This window comes from Chenopodium quinoa, unplaced genomic scaffold, assembly GCF_001683475.1.
Source record: "Chenopodium quinoa cultivar QQ74 unplaced genomic scaffold, ASM168347v1, whole genome shotgun sequence".
Classification (NCBI taxonomy): domain Eukaryota; kingdom Viridiplantae; phylum Streptophyta; class Magnoliopsida; order Caryophyllales; family Amaranthaceae; genus Chenopodium; species Chenopodium quinoa.
The window spans coordinates 44531-61073 of record NW_018745436.1 but is presented as its reverse complement, the minus strand read 5'-3'; the positions used below and the strand labels follow the sequence as shown (position 1 = coordinate 61073).

The window sequence follows — 16543 nt, the reverse complement described above, 5'->3', positions numbered from 1 at the left end:
AGGTTTTGGCTCAGGAAATGGCCTAATAGGTGTAATCAATCCTTGACTATAGAGGCAATCAAAGGCAACATCATAAGTCATTCCCAAAGGAGTGTAAGTTCTCCATTCTTTGGCAAAGGAATATCAAGAGCTAAAACTTCATTGAGACCAACCTAGCTTACATTGTTGGAAGTATTTTCAGGCTTAGAAGACAAAGAAGGATGATCGTTCTTCTTGTTTTTCCATGTGTTAATATTGTTATTACTACTAGTAGTCTTTATTATCTTGTCCTTATATTGATGCCAATATCATATACAACTTCGAAAGTGTTCAATGGAAGGAATTTGAGATATTGGATGTACTTGTGAGTCAAATTTTGGATAATAGACGAACCATCTCCTTTTCCTTTGGTGGCTCAACCATTTGCGCAGCTGTTTCTTTCCACCTACTTAGATAGGCAGTGAACTCTTCATTTTCTTTCTGCTTAAGGATAAAAAGATCACGTTTGGAAGTCTTGGTTTGAATGTTACACTTGTGACGATTCATGAAACTCTCAGTAACATCTTGCCAAGTTGCAGTGTACTTGGCATATAGAGAATAAAACCATTGTTGGCAAGCATGCTCTAAGGAGAGAGGGAACACCGTAAGGAAGAGTGCTACGTCCAATCCTTAAGAGCCATGGTTGCAGAGAACGCCTTCAAATGGTATATTGGATTGTCAGTAGGTTTAGACTTGGGTATGTTAGAAGTGGAGAATTTTTCAGGGATCATGTCCTTCATAGCCAAAGCGGTGGAAGTTTGTTCCACGTAGGTGAACTCTTCAGAAATTTTGCTCTTGTCAACTGTCGCAACAGTAACTTTATTTTGTTTCATGGTATTGACCCTGGTGGTAAGGGTTTGCATCATGGCAGAAAGTGCCTCGGTGGACTTGTGAATGCCCTCAATATCTTCTTTGGTGGCCATTGGAATGAACTGAAAGTAGTTTGAAGGTGATAGTTGATGTGGAGATGGTGATGTTTTCTTTGAACGCCTTTAGGTCTAAGAGGTTGTTGTGGTAGTGACTCGAATCGCACCAATCTACCCCTGCTCCTTGACCAGGTACTGTGAAATAAAGCAAATTCACTTAATGGCATGACTCACTACTTAAAATAGGAAAGAAAGGGAGAAAGCCTGAATTTTGAAAACAGGTGTGAGAAACTCCACTCATTTTTTCATGACGGAAAATGGGACACATGCATGAACCTAGTACACGATCATAAACGACATGGTGCACAACTCGAGTTGAAAAATAAAGTGTGTGGACTATACTTGAATCGTGAGTGATTAAGTGATGTTATATGACTTATGGTATGATCGCATGGCAAGACATGTAAACAGTATTAAAACGACTAACCCGAGGACCAAAATAACACGAAAGACCAAAATATGGAGTAACTGGATTAAAAACCTGTGCATAGTGGCACGCCACTACTATCGTGACATGGAAAATTGTATCGTGGTGTGGTACAAGTTGTCATGACACGACGTGGTAATAAGTTCCTGTTCTTTTATGTTTTTTCCAAAAAATTTTTCAATTTTTTGAGTTTGCGCTAATTACTAAGTGATTACGGTCCATTAGCATTAGTTAGTTCGTAAATCAAACAAGTAAACCAACATCAATCGTTAAGGTTAGGATCAAATCAATCAATTATGCACACATAGGGCATGTAATCAAGATGATGCAATGAGGTTTGCAACCTAAAGTCTAGTTCTATGTTCCACTATGGTCAAGTTTATTAGGGTATCAAAAGGGTATATTGGTTAAGAGTTTGGACGTGTTAGCAAGTCTGCCTCCCTTGAGGGTGTATGCCAACAGGCGGCTCCGCAAGTTCACAATGAAATCGTACTCGACTCCATGATTTGGGTGGATTTAATAGCTCAGATGAGCCTTATTGTCATGAACATTTTCGTGTCAATAGAGCTTAATCCCCTGGGGCTAAACGTAGGTAGAACACATACGTTTTTTTCGGAAAAAAACAAATGAAGCTATTTACAAGAAAGAAAAAGAACCACTTGAGTGTTTTTAAGACTGCCGCTCCACGACAGCAATTGCCGTTCCATGGTGCAAAGCGCCACGACGCGCTACTCTGTGCCGTGTCATGGCTATGTTGCTGTTGCGTGTAAGAAATAAAAGTGCTTTTAATATTTTGATCGCGATCAAGTTATTCGATTTTTTCCTAAGGGGTGAACCTAAATACGACGTTAAAACGTCAATGCATGTGCAACAATAAAAAATCAATCACAGGAATACGACTCAAGAATCTTTCAAGTCTCATCCACTTATCTCAATTAAATACCGATCACTGAAATCGATAAATGACCAAGAATCCTCTATAGTGGAATCACCAAATTAAAAGCGTCGTTCAAAGCGTGTTTACCTAAGCATGTTGTTAATATGTTTGGAACTCTTAGGAAGTGGAAATTGACATACGATTAGGGACACGATTAGGACAAAGAAAAGTGGGGAGCCGCCAACAAGTTTTTTAAGGAACTTGTAAACTGTTCACGGATCATTATAAGGCAACCATGAATAAGGGACAACAATCGGCAAAAACGATAGACCTGTGAAGGTTACACCCCATTCATAATCCATGAAATTATTAATTTCATATGGTTCGGAACTACGAAAGGAGGATCGGGGATGATGGTACGAAGTGAATCATGGAGTCACATTTGCCTGTATTGGCCTCTACTTGATTCTTATTGTGAAAAGTAACACCTGCGATCTCAGAGGCATACAAACAATCATTCAATTTTCTCCAAACTAAATTAGGCTAAAATGGTTGAATATTAATAGACAATTTTTTTAAAATATTAGTGGTCAGTTGATTAAATAACAAGATTAAAAAGGAACCTAAATTAGTCATCCAAATTATCTTATTAAGCATGATTTTCAATTAAATATTCCCTTTAACATGCAATATGGTGATCAATAAATATAATAGAATATCTTTAACATTGGAAGCAATTTAATAAATCAAACAATTAATTCATGACAAACATAATAATAATCGTTTGAAAATATAATATGAACAAACAGAACACGATTTCTTACTTTGATTGCGTTTGCTTTGCAACTATAAAACAATAAATGCGTTAGTAACTTCAAGGAAAATTAATAATAAAATGGAAATTAAATCAATTGATAGTAAATTTGATTTGGGGCCAAACCCTCAAACAGTTCTACCTTTCACGCCTTGGTTGATGTGTAAAACTTTGGGTAAAGTCAGGCTATGAAGAGTCCTTAAAGTACGAATTGTGTGAATACGGAAGGCAAATATGTAGGATAAAGCATAAGAGAGAAAGATATAATTATGAAATGAGGAGTCGCGAAGAAAACAAACCCTAGAAATTGTCGTGTCACGATGTAAATTGCCGTGACACAGCAGATCTGCCGTGGTGCGGTAATTATGTCGTGGCACGGCAGATGCCTTTTCTATAATTATGTCTAAGTTCATTTATATCTTTTTAATTAACATTAAGTAAGGGAAAATTTAGGCGTCGTTTCAGTGTTCCAGACTTATTTAGGTTTAGGGTTTCATTATTTATTAATCGGGCATAATTAATAAATGAAATGAAATGGATTAAAAGGGTTTAGGCTAGAAATGAAGTTGGACTATGCTTTGACTAAATACTTGGATTGATCTGTTGACTGATTTGTTGAATGTGTTTGACTGAAGATTTAATCACTCCCAAGGTTAAATACTCGACCTGACCAATAATGGCAGTCAAAGGTTGTTCATCATCAGGTTTGGTTTTAGAGAGAAATTTTTCGGTGTTTACAGTCCCCTTAGTTGCTCAAACTCCAACAACATTTAGACAATGCTATCTACACTAAAATTAAGTGAACTGACAGATTTCTTTCTGCAAAGCGACATCATACCAAGAATAACATTTCAAATCATATAACTTGCAAATTATCAGCATATTGAGTCAACCATCAAGCTAAATCACAACCAATAACTCTGGCTTTAACATGAATAACATAATTATCTATATCAGCTCCTCTACACTATGAGAATGAGATTAATTCATACCATAGCCGATCTAATGATCTTACCATATCATCCAGAATCACATCACTTATTTCATCATCTCGTACTTTCATCTTGGCATAGACACAAATTGAAACCCTTAAATCTCAATCATCCACATATGTGTATAAGTAATCAAGAACAAATGATTAAACTAGCATCTGATTAACATCAATTCTTATCATAATAAACATACACATGCATCAAAGCAGTAAATTAGCAAGCCAAGAATGAAAACATTTGACACATTTAGGTACTTACACTTGACCCCCATAGGATTTAGCTAGTCCACTCACCATATTAACCGCAAGGGGTAATACACTACATGAAGACTAAACCTCATACCTTGAGTCTGGAAACACAAAATCTTACCCTCATCCTCCTTCCAATGCAAACTAACTTATTCCAATTTCCATTTGAAAGACACTTACAAATGAAGGAAAAAACATAGCATGGCAAGATATACAAATCTCAAGCGTATAAAACTCAACTAGAGCTGACTTACATGTTAACATACTTCTTATCAAACTAGTTCAAACAACATTCATCATGGTCTATTCATTAGGTTCTTGATTTCTATCCACCAATACCAGAATACCACAAAATTAAACCAATCCATCTACACCCCTCAAGTCAGAAAGTAAACACAAGATGGAACTCAACTAGTTCAAGCTTTAATCATTAAACGTACCTTAGTTGACTCACTCATCAACTATACTGGCTAGTCCAAAAAAAAACTTAGGGAGCAGAAGCAACCACATGATCAAACAAGACTAACATGTCATGTTAAAGGATAAACGACACTAGAGATACTTCACATACGTGATACATCATATCAAAGTCATACAGACTTTCGTAGCACTTAGTTCAACATATACATCACCCACACTTTCAAATACTAGTCACACATGCCGTATGAAAAGTACTTTATAGAATAAACTACATAGTTAGAAAATCCCCACATCACATACCTTGTGATAAGAAAACTTGATTCTTGTCAAGATTTCAGGGACAAAACAACTAACAGCTTGAGGTGAAATTCACTTTACATGTATAACATGCTGAACTATATTACTACCCCCACATATCACATATTCACAAATATAAATCAACATTTAAGTCATAGAAACTTAATTTCTATTCTTACCGAATGTGGAGTCCATAACATTTAGACTTGTACAACCTTACTAATCCTTGTCAAAACATACTTTCTGCACTTTTTCTCTCAGGCATGGAGAATACTGGTCACTCCTAGGCCTTCAACAAGAAAAGTTAAATGCTATTCCTCTAGCAATAGTACACATTTCAAGTTTAAATAAGAAGCTAAGAAATACAAGCTTTAATGTTAATAATTCTAGATCATCTTTCACATACTCCATGCTCAATAAAATATATTCCCAAATATTAGGGAAACATATCAACATAAAAACTAACAAAAGATTGAACAAATAACATCCCCAATCAACTAAAAAAAATTGCAAAGCCCATAATCATACATGATTAAACAAATCACACAACAAATAGCAGAAATAAGGTATTTGGTACTTAACTAACCAATAAGGACAATTAGTCATAACCAAACGACTCACACATGTTTCCCACCTCAAACCACTCACCATTGTGATTAAAGAACAACTTACTAGTTAGTCTAAAAAACTAACTCAATTAACCCCCCCCCCCACAATGCACAACGTAGTGCATAATAAAAGTTATGCATATACGGGGCACATATAATAATAACCATATTATATAAAGTTAGGATTTAACAACAACAATAAAATTAAGAGAAAACTTTCCCGATGTTTGGTCCGAGTCCGATCATCGTCTGTTTTCCCTCGACACCATGCGCGAACCGCCTCACATGCGAATTCTACTTGTGTCGTATGAGTTAAACTTGACAATTGCAATCTGGAAATTTGCACTACCTTGCACTTAGATGTTGCAGCACTTCGAATAACATTATTGTTAACTAGTACAAGATGCTCCTCTTTCTACTTTAAAATTACTAAATGATGATTTGGGATGATATAAATTTCATGATACACATGCTTCCACTATACACAACCTCAAAGATCCAATTAGGCGATTTTAGAGAGAAGGGATCTCCTTTCTCCCTAAAATCATCTCCTCTATTTTCTCTTTTCTATTCTCTTTTCAGGTTCTCTTCTCTCCTATGATCTCTTTTTGCCTCTCCTCTCTCTTATGATCCCTCCTTTTGGTTTAATTTTTCTTTGAATTAAAATAAGCACTCCTTGCTTTGCCATCGTGTTTCCTCCAACAAGATTTTTTAGGTCTTGTTTTTTAATCATGCATGTCGGCCCTTTGCCGCCTCCATTTTAATTCCCGGCCTGCCCACCACCTCCACCGCTTCTTTTGGTCGTTAAGCCACTGCCTCGTACATGTTGTCTTTAGCTCTACGACATCCAATTGGTGGTTGTCTTTTTTGTGGCTTTCCACTGCCTCCGACTTTGATTCTCAGCCTCCGATTGATTGTCGGCCGTCCTTCGTCCACTTCTTTTTTTAACTTTATATTAGCTTTTTAGGGAAGCTTTTGGTGTATCTTCCTTAAGAAGCTTTGTGATTAAGCTTTTGTTTGTAATTTTTTTTCTTTTTTTATTTTGTTCTAGTTGTTCTTGTAATTAATGTATTAGTCTTTTCTGTGATAGGAGACTTGTAGATTCTAATAATCCTTCCCTAATATTGGGGGATTATATCTTACACTTTTTTTTTAAAAAGGAAAGAAGAACCTCAGAGAAAATTGAGCCGACTTTCTCTAACTTCTTTAGAGAATTATCCAGTATGATGCATTATAAAGCGCATATTACCATAGATGACTTTTACTAAAAGCAACTTTTTCTGACAATTATAATCATGACACCTCCAAAATCAAGATTTTTTGCATTAATAACATGCTATATAAACTTAGTATAAGAGATTCTATTGAAATTTAGAGAGAAAATAACAAATTTGGGAAAGTTAGAATCTATTACATGCCATTTAAGGCCATTTTTACCTAAGTGAACTTGTAAATGCATGAATTTGACTTCTAATCACTTTTTTTTTGCTACAAAAAATACAAACATGCTATATTAGGCAAAAATAAGTAATTATATTGAAATTTAAAGTAAAATTAACAACTTTAGGAGCGTCAAAAGCTATTACATGCCATTGAAGGCTAATTTTACCCAATTGAACTTGTAAATGCACAAATTAAATTTTTGGTCACATGTGTATAGTCACTAACAATACCAACACGCTATATGAGGTTAAAATAAGCATTAGATAGAAATTGAGAGTGAAATAACAAGTTTAGGTACGTTAGAAGCTATTACATGCAATTTATGGTGAAACTTGTAAATGTATGAATCTAATTTATAATAACTTCTTTATTACTAAAAATAATGCAAACATTCTATATAAGGCTACTACAAGTGACTAGATTAAGTTTTAGAGTGAAAATAAGAAGTCTGGGAACGTTAGAAGTTATTAAAGGTCATTTTTGCCTAAGTGAACTTGTAAATGCATGAATTTGACTTCTAATTAGTTGTTTGTTGTTATAAATAATAAAAACAAGCTATATAAGCTTAATATAAGGAACGAGATTGAAATTTAGGAGTAAAATAACAAGTTTGGGAACGTTTGAAGTTATTACATGCCGTTTAAGGACAATTTTTCCCAAGTAAACTTGTAACTGCATAAATTTGACATCTAATAACTTGTTTATTGTTACAAACAATACAAACATGCTATATAGGACTAGTATAAGTGCTATGATTAAAATTTAGAGTCAAAATAAAAAGTTTAGAAACGTTATAAGCCATTACATGCCATTTAATGCCATTTTGCCCAAGTGAACTTATAAATGCATGAATTTGTCTTCTTATTACTTGTTTATAGTTAAACTGAAACATACATGCTATATCAGATTGGTATAATTGCTTAGATTAAAATTTTGAGTGAAAATACCAAGTTTGGGAATGTTAGAAGATATTACATGCCATTTACGGCATTTTTTGCCTAATTGATTTTGAGGGTTCATGAATTTAGCATCTAATGGCTTGTTTATAGCATGAATTTGACAAACAAGGAAAAAAATTCTCTCTCTATGGTGAGCAGCGCATGATAAGGCTTTCTCTATCGTACGACATCTCCATTGATAGGGAGGAAGAAGAAGGCTAATCCAATGGTAATCTCATCGAATAATAGGGAATCACCTTAGACTCCTTCTGCGGTGTTAGGGTCTCAAGATTTGCATGGTCAAGGAAATAATGTGGAACCTAGTTCATAGAACACTGTGTCGTTAGTGAACACTAAGTTTGGGGAAGATCCAGACTTAGTCATTGCAAATCCTTCACTTGTTCATCCTAGTGCTGGTTCGGTGCCGGTTCGATAAGTTAAAGAGATTAAATAATTGCATGCTGCTCTTCTTCTACCTCCTCTAAAGGACTCTAGAGAAATTGCAGGTAGCCCTAACTCCTCTTCATCTCGAACTATTAATAGATAGTTTAATATAGGAAATGGATGTTCTAAACATCTTGGTAACAGTGATAGTTTAAAAGAGGATGATACCCTCTCAATATGTCATCGACGGTCTAAAGTTCCTTGATCTGTCATTGGAACTTTAGTCCATGATTTTAACAAAGGAAAAGACGATAAATAAGGGGGTGTTTTGGCATTCGTAGCCTAACACTTGAATAAAATATTGACATACGCTGCCAAAACAAATATTCGATGTCCACAAGATGGAGATTCAGATCTCAAGACTGGAGGCACATATCAAAATCCACTGGGAGAGAAGAAAATCGGCAGCTTTCTCAGCAGTTTTGTCCAAAAGATGAAAACACGCGTCTCTGGGGGCATGTGTCTTAATAGGTGCAGGTTTAGTTGCGTCCGCTCTTTATGCAACGGGTGGTCGAACACCCTAATTGTCCGATAAATCAAGACAGCTTTCAAGCTAACCGTATTTGCTTCCAGCGGGGGTCGTCTGGCCCCGATGGTTTGGCATGCCTTGTCGACTTGTTAAGTTAACGCCTAAAAAGAAATAGAGGTTCTATCGTTTATTACGGGAGGCAGATCACGTTGCTAGTGTAATTTTACGCAGCACATATGCCATACAATTTTACGGTGTACGTACGCCATAAAATTTTATGCTGTATGTACACGGTATTTTTGCTAAGTTACAACAAAAATACAAAAAACGTGACATTTCTTTAAGGGTAGTACAGGAAAATGTAAAACTTTTTATGGGGGTGTTTACATAAAGCACCACTCGTGATATGTTTTAGATGTTTTTCGGAAAAACATCTAAAACATAAGCTTGGGATAGGCACAAAGCACGGTGCACATGTAGGTTGATGCAAAAAACTATCAAAGAAGAAAATAAACTACAAAATGCAAAGCAATTAAAAGGTTTTTGAAGGTTTTTAAAACTTCAAGAGAAAGCCTGGTGAGGTACAAATTTAACGAGCTAAAACGTTTGGTTTGGAAGACTTAACAAAATCCGGGAAATAGTTAGTTTGACTAACCAGTATCCGCGCGCAACTTTGAGGGTTGCGCTTGAGTGTCGCGCGTAATATTAGAATTTGCGTGCAATTGTCTTGCACAACTTTGTGAGTTGCGCGCGGAACTTAAACAATGAACAATTCTGGAAGAAACACAATCCGCGACTCGTGCACTTCTTCGTCATTCTCCGTTTTCGATCTCTTTCCCTAGAGCTTCATTTTTGCTGTCGTTTGAAGCTAAGGAAAGTAAATCTTTCTCCTTGTTTATTGTACCAAACTTTTAATTTGGTCATCAAAATGGGGAAAATCGAAAGAAGAACCCTAATATTTGAAATTGGGGGTATTCGATTCGACTTGTTTTCATGAATTTGTTTGTTCTATATTGTTGTGACATGTTTAAGGAATATATGGGAACAAATTTCATGTGAAGTGGTCAAGAATCAAGTCATGTATGAGCATAGACAAGAATATATGTTTTTTCTTCATTTAATTTCCGAATTTGTGCTTGAACTTATTTCTGTTTTTTGCTCACATGGACTATGAAAATCAATATGGATTCAAGCCAAGAAGTACAAAATCTACTCAAAAGATAATATGGTCGAAAAGCACTAGGGTGACGGGGTTCCAATCATGATCAACAAGACAACTATGAAAATCAATATGGATTCATGCCAAGGAGTACAAACTCTACTCATAATAATTCATTCTCATGCAATTACTCGAAGCAAGTTGATGAAATCAATCAAACCTAAACTAGATCATTCTCATGCATCTAATCTAGGGCAAAAACATTGGGGTTAAAGGTGCAGAACTATAACTCCAAGCATATTTAAGCACAAATCATCAACTCAAGGCAAAACCCAAGCGATAATCAATAGAAACTCAAACAAACATGATTTTCACCCCCTTCCCTAGCTAGAAATCTAAGCTAGAGAAAGGAAAATAGCCATGACAACTAAAGTAAACATGTATTCAATCCTAACACAACTTAACATGATTTTAAATCAAAGAGAAAGAAAGGAAATTTATGGAAGAAATCACAAATAAGAACAATAAAACTAAAGATTAGAGAATAAGGAAAAGAGATTACTATTATAAATGTTGAGGGATTAGCCAAACATGAAATAGTTGCAATAATCTTTAAGAAAACTTGTATATCTTGATTACAAAGATTGAAACTTGAAGACTAGCTATTTTCTCTCTCTAAAAGATGTTCATATTCTCTCTCTACAAAGTGTTTTTGATGTCAATGGAATAGTGGATACCTGAAGATTCAAGCCAAAGACTATTTATAGTCTCTTGTTAAAATAAGGAAAACAGGCATGGGAGAGGCCTCTCTAGTCTAGCTGCCGCGCCCTCTCCTTCGTGGGTAAGAAGTTGGGAAAACCCAGCTCGCCGCGCCCGCGCCCACGGCCCTCTGAGCCACGCCCTTTCCAAGACATATCCAGAAAATTCTATGTAGCTCAGGATGCACCTGTCCGCGCCCGCGGCTATCTATAGCAGCGCACTCTCTCCTTTGCAGCATCACCTCTTCCCCGAGCAAGCTACCATAACAACTTCAACTCCGTTTAGCAATCCATAATTCGCCCACGAGTGCTAGGAGCTATTAAAACACACGAATAGAAGGTAAAAAGTAAAAGAAAAGATAAAAGAGAAGGAAAAACATGAGAGGGAGCTAAAGTAACTAAAATAAAGGTAAAAACGGTAGGAAGAAGTATAAACAAGTGACAAATCGGGGGAATTCTCTAGTGAGAAAGGGTGAAATGGTGGCATATATGCCACTCATCAAAAAAAGAAAGAAAAGAAAAAAAACTACAAGCTTTTCTTGCATGTTCATATACAAGCTTTACTTAGATTGCATCTTTCTTCTTAAGTTTTCTTGCATGTTCATATGAAAGCTTAAATTTCAACTCTTTGCTCCAAACCAATTCTCCACATAATTCTTGCTCATATTCCCTACGCTCATTACATTATCCTCACACACCAAATGCTTCACTAACTAAAAGGGTTGGTAAAACATAGGTCCTTAGGCTTATAATGCGGTAAAGACAAGAATGGGAAACACTAGGCTCAAATTGGCTAGTAAGAAGGTTGGTGCAAATAGAAAATTAAACTTGTAACAAAACAAAAGGAAACATAATAGAAAATGACAAAAGGTGCCCTTTTCCTCCCCTAAAAGTGCTAGGTCACAATCTCGGGAGCTAGAAATCAACACAAGGATTAAGACACGCATAATCGAGGATCCTAAAATGCCGCACAACAAATTGATGAAGGCTTGAACAAAATAAACCTCACAAGGGATGAAAAACTAAAGCAAATGCCAACTAAAGGGCTTCAAATCCACTATAGGGAGCAACCCCATCTTACCACTTCCCATGAACTAAGGGTTCAAACTCCCTTAAAAGTTCTTAACCTTGCTACCTTAACTAAGGTTTGTCAAATTCAACCAAAAGCAACTTCAAACCGTGCATCTCATCATAAAGTTAAGAAGAAACAAGCAATCTAAGGCGCGTCATCAAGAAAACAAAGTCCAAATGTACAAGCAAATTCCAAAACACATTCATATCATCTTGCAATAATCATGTTTGTCACACAAAAGAAATTTAAAACAGAACAAAAGAAGGAAGAAATCAAAGAGGTTCACACATGAGGCATATAAATCCAAATAAATCTCAGTCGACATACAATGATCGTTCGGTATCAACACTAACGATCCCAGGTTTGTTGGAACCAAATGCGGACAACCTCGAACCATTCAACTTCTTCCTATACTAGTCCTAAACTAAGCACGCTATAAGAAAGAAAAGAGAAAAGTAAAGAAAAGATCTCACCCATATGTCTCTTGAAGATATATAAAGCAACCTTACGATTTACCATGTCTCCATATGTGTCTTCCCTATCTCTTAAAAGCTACAAAAGTGAGAGATAAAATTAAAACAAACACTATGTAAAGAAATAAGTTTGATGGAAAAAGAAAGAAAGATCTATCAATTCGAATTCTTGGACATAACCAACTACCCAAACTTAACTCAATCTCAAATCGTCATCATCATCATCATAAAAATACACATCATCAACAATAAACAAAAACAATGCTGCCAAGAGCTTACCAACAACACCCAACAACAAGACCCAAACCCAAATCCTCTCATCATTCCCATGCGTCCTTGGTGCCTTCCCCCACACTTACCCAAAAACACTACCTTTTGATTCAAACACCCCCCCACACTAGATAAGAGCATCGTCCCCGATGCTTCACATGTAAATGGAATGAAAGGGAGGGACCAAAAAGGGAGGGAGAAATAAACAGACTGAGGGGGGGAAACTATTGGACACTAGGGCCGGCACCACCTTCATCCACATTCCAACTATCCTATGAAAAGCCCGAGGGGGGACCATGGGGATCCCAACCTCAGGTGTAACCGGGAGGCCACCCATAATGACCCTTAAAAAGATCTAGTTGGGATGCAGATAACTGTTCAAATGGCTCGGGTTGAGCTAGAGGCCAGGGGTAAGAGGGTTCAACGTAGGGGTAGTTAGGGTTACCTCGGTAATCACTCCCACCTGAAACCCGGTAGCCATAATGACCGGACTCATCGGGAAAGTCAAGCCTTGGCACTTTGGGGTCCGAGGGACCCTACTAGTAAGGGTACATAGGTTGGTTGTCACCCTCAAATGATTGCACGGGCCCTTGTTGGGCCGGCACATAAGGGTAGTTTACAGGGGGAGTGACATCCCCACTACGTACTCTAGCATCATATAAGGCATTGGTTTGGTAAAAAATGGTGTTATTGGGAGGCGATCATACCTTGCATGCCGAGTTGCATGCTCTCCATTTGGGCTCGCATCGCCGCCATCTCTTGATGGTAGTCAAATTGTTGTTGAATTTGTTGTTGTTGTTGTTGATGATGATGTTTTCCTTGTCTTTGCTGACGATGTTGTTGTTGTTGAATTAGAGGGATCACCTCCGCCTCATTCTCATCCTCTTAATTGTCATGCCTTTCATCATGACCTTCACCTACTTCCATCCTTGCAACCGAGAGGACACTCGAATCCTTCCTGACCCACCAAGGGTGATTAACCCCCTCCCATGTGAAAGAAGTGAACTCCGGCTTGGGGAGGAGACAATGATGCTCGTGGGAGACTAGAAAACTCCAAGTCCTCCCTCTATCCTCCGTATTTAAAATGAATTTCATCGTTTTCAATTGTTCAAGATCGAGCGAGATATCACTTCCATCACTTCTCCCAATGGGAGTGCAAGAATCCAACTTGTCCATGTGACCCAATTTCTCAGCCAACCGGGTGATCATCCCACCGAAATGTATCTCCCCTTTTCTTGTACCTGAGAGAACCTTTTCAATGCACTTGGTGAATAGGAATCCGAAATTCACTCTATGCCCTAACTCTGGTTGTGTAGCTAGCCACAAAATTCGAATTTCCTCCGTCGTGATCTTTCCCGATTCTTTTTTATTAAAGACCATGTACCCGAGGATTCGACGTAGAAGTCTGATGACCGGGTGCATGATTTTAGTGGCCAGGGAATACTTGGCATTGAAGGCGTCCATCCTTGAGATGACTTTCCAACACGAAAGGGGATTATAATCACGAAAGACCTCGTGCTCGGGGAAGAACATGTCGGCGTCCGGGTTAAGGTCCAATAGTTGGTTAAATTGGCGAAGGTTAACAGTCTCCTTTTTGTTGAAAAGTTGAAAAGAGATGGCAAGGTCCTTATCCCCCGCGGCATGACATTCAAAGGAGGCTAGGAACTCAAGAGTGGGCTCCTTATAGGTCCGGTAGGCCTTGTCACAAATGATCATAACCTAAGATTGTTGAATAGGAACCAACAATCGTCGTCTATGCCAAGCTTTGTTGTAGAGGGTTGGTGGTAGTTTTTCGTAGGTCTAAATTTCCGGTTTCGCAGATTAGCGTAGACGGATTTGTGATTTTTATTGTGGAATTTGAGGGGCGGCAAAGGTGGTGGAGTAGGTTGTTCATTTGGTTGGGGGTTTTTGGATGTTGAACCTTGAGGTTTATTCCCACTTTTTCTCTTCTTTGAACCAAACACCATTTTATCAACACCAAATTTCAATCAGACACCACACAAATCACAACAACAAATCCCCTACTTTAATACTCCAACACAATTAGCGCACTTTCGAAATCACCAAGCAATACAACTCAACAACAATTAACAAGGTCAACAAGAAATCAATAATCAAACATGCTTAATAAGATTAACCAACACAAAATAGGCATGCAACCATCAAATATTCCCACATGAAATTCACAAAACAGTAATTTTCTCAACAAAGGAAATTCTTCAAATTCAAAGAAAAACTAGAGTAGGAAAGAGGTATACCAACAATGAGTGCTAAAAAATACTCCAACTAGTCTTTTGAAGAAGAATTCCAAGCCACCTTCAAGGTCCCTTCAATGGTGGAAATGCTAGAGCCATTCGAATGTGAAGAACACCGAAAACGGGGTCTTGAATGGTGAAATTTCGGACTTTGATGAGAAAATTTGAGAGAAGGTGAGGAAATTAGATTATTTTTTATGGTTTTATGATGAATGTTGATGAGATTTTTAAGTGGAAGGAGTTAGGGTTTGAAAAGAATAAGCAAAAATTAAATTTGGGGAAAAAAGGGATTTCGGAAATGCTCAGGAAAAAGGGCGAAAATTTGCAGAACCATATTGCCGCGCCCGCGGGTCTTCATGGAGAGCCCTCTCCTGGGCACCTCTAGGGCATCTCTAGAAACACAATAAACGCTTTAAGACTTGAGACTAAAATCCAATTGCAATCTCCCCTTTAACACCTTCATTCTCAAATTTGTAAACTAAATGCCCAAAGATTCAAGTGCCTAAAAAAAAGAAAAAAAAAAGCACGCAATAAGAATCTAGAGAGAAATTAACCAAGATGGACTAAATAAAAGAAGTACATGACCAAAAGAGTTTGAGAACTCGGATTACCTCCAGAGAAGAGCTTCTTTATGAGGTCACTAGCTTGACCATGAGAAACCATCATCCAAGAGGTGGCTTAGGATCTAATTGATCAAGCCTTGTACATTCTATCAAGCCAACTTCATCCTTGCAAAAGTAGTGCTTCAAACGATGACCATTAACCATGAACTTATTGTCTCCCGCCTCCAACTGAAAAGACCCATAAGAAGTAGTCCTTGAAATCACGAAAGGTCCCGACCATTTGGACTTGAGCTTTACGGGAAACAAACAGAGCCTAGAGTTGAATAACAACACCTTATATCCAACCATGAAGCTCTTGTTCCTTATATGTTGGTCGTGCCATTTCTTGGTTTTCTCCTTGTATAGTCTCGAGTTCTCGTAGGCATCATATCTAAGCTCTTCAAGCTCGTTGAGTTTAAGCAATCTCTTCTCACCGGCCAACAACATATCCATGTTTAGCTCCTTGATTACTCACCAAGCTTTCTACTCTAACTCAACCGACAAATGACAAGCCTTCCCATAGACTAACCGATAAGGGGTTGTACCAATTGCAGTCTTGTATGCCGTCCGCAAGGCCCAAACCGTGTCGTCAAGCTTAAGGGACCAATTCTTCCTAGACTTGTTCACTATCCTTTCGAGAAGGTTTATGATCTCTCTTTTTGAAATGTCCAGTTGCCCTTGGGTTTGAGGATGGTAAGGTAGACAAACTTTGTGATTAACCCCATATCTCTTAAGAAAAGCTTCGAATTGCTTTTTAGTAAAGTGGGAGCCTCCATCACTAATTAGCACACTAGGAACCCCGAACCGCGGAAAGATGATTTTCTTGAGAAATTTAAGCACAACCTTATGATCATTGGTAGGGGAGGGTATAGCTTCAACCCACTTAGTAACATAATCCACCTCTACCAAGATATAAAAATTCTCACATGAAGAGATAAAAGGCCCCATAAAGTCGACACCCCAAAAATCAAATGGCTCAACTTCCAAAATGTTTTGTTGAGGCATCTCATCCCTTTTGGTTATGCCACCACTT

The 16543-nt window shown here is 37.5% G+C and overlaps 1 protein-coding gene across 1 annotated transcript; it reads right to left on the bottom strand.

Annotated features, from left to right (window-relative positions):
* Positions 1 to 15570: 15570 nt before the first annotated feature.
* LOC110713529 lies at positions 15571 to 15963 on the bottom strand. Its single transcript, XM_021891976.1, has one exon. It carries the CDS (start codon positions 15961 to 15963, stop codon positions 15571 to 15573), a length of 393 nt encoding a protein of 130 aa, XP_021747668.1.
* Between the last annotated feature and the right edge of the window lie 580 nt (positions 15964 to 16543).

Bases quoted from the DNA above. Each gene is read 5' to 3' on its own strand.
- LOC110713529 (XM_021891976.1), bottom strand. From the start codon at position 15,963: ATGGATATGTTGTTGGCCGGTGAGAAGAGATTGCTTAAACTCAACGAG.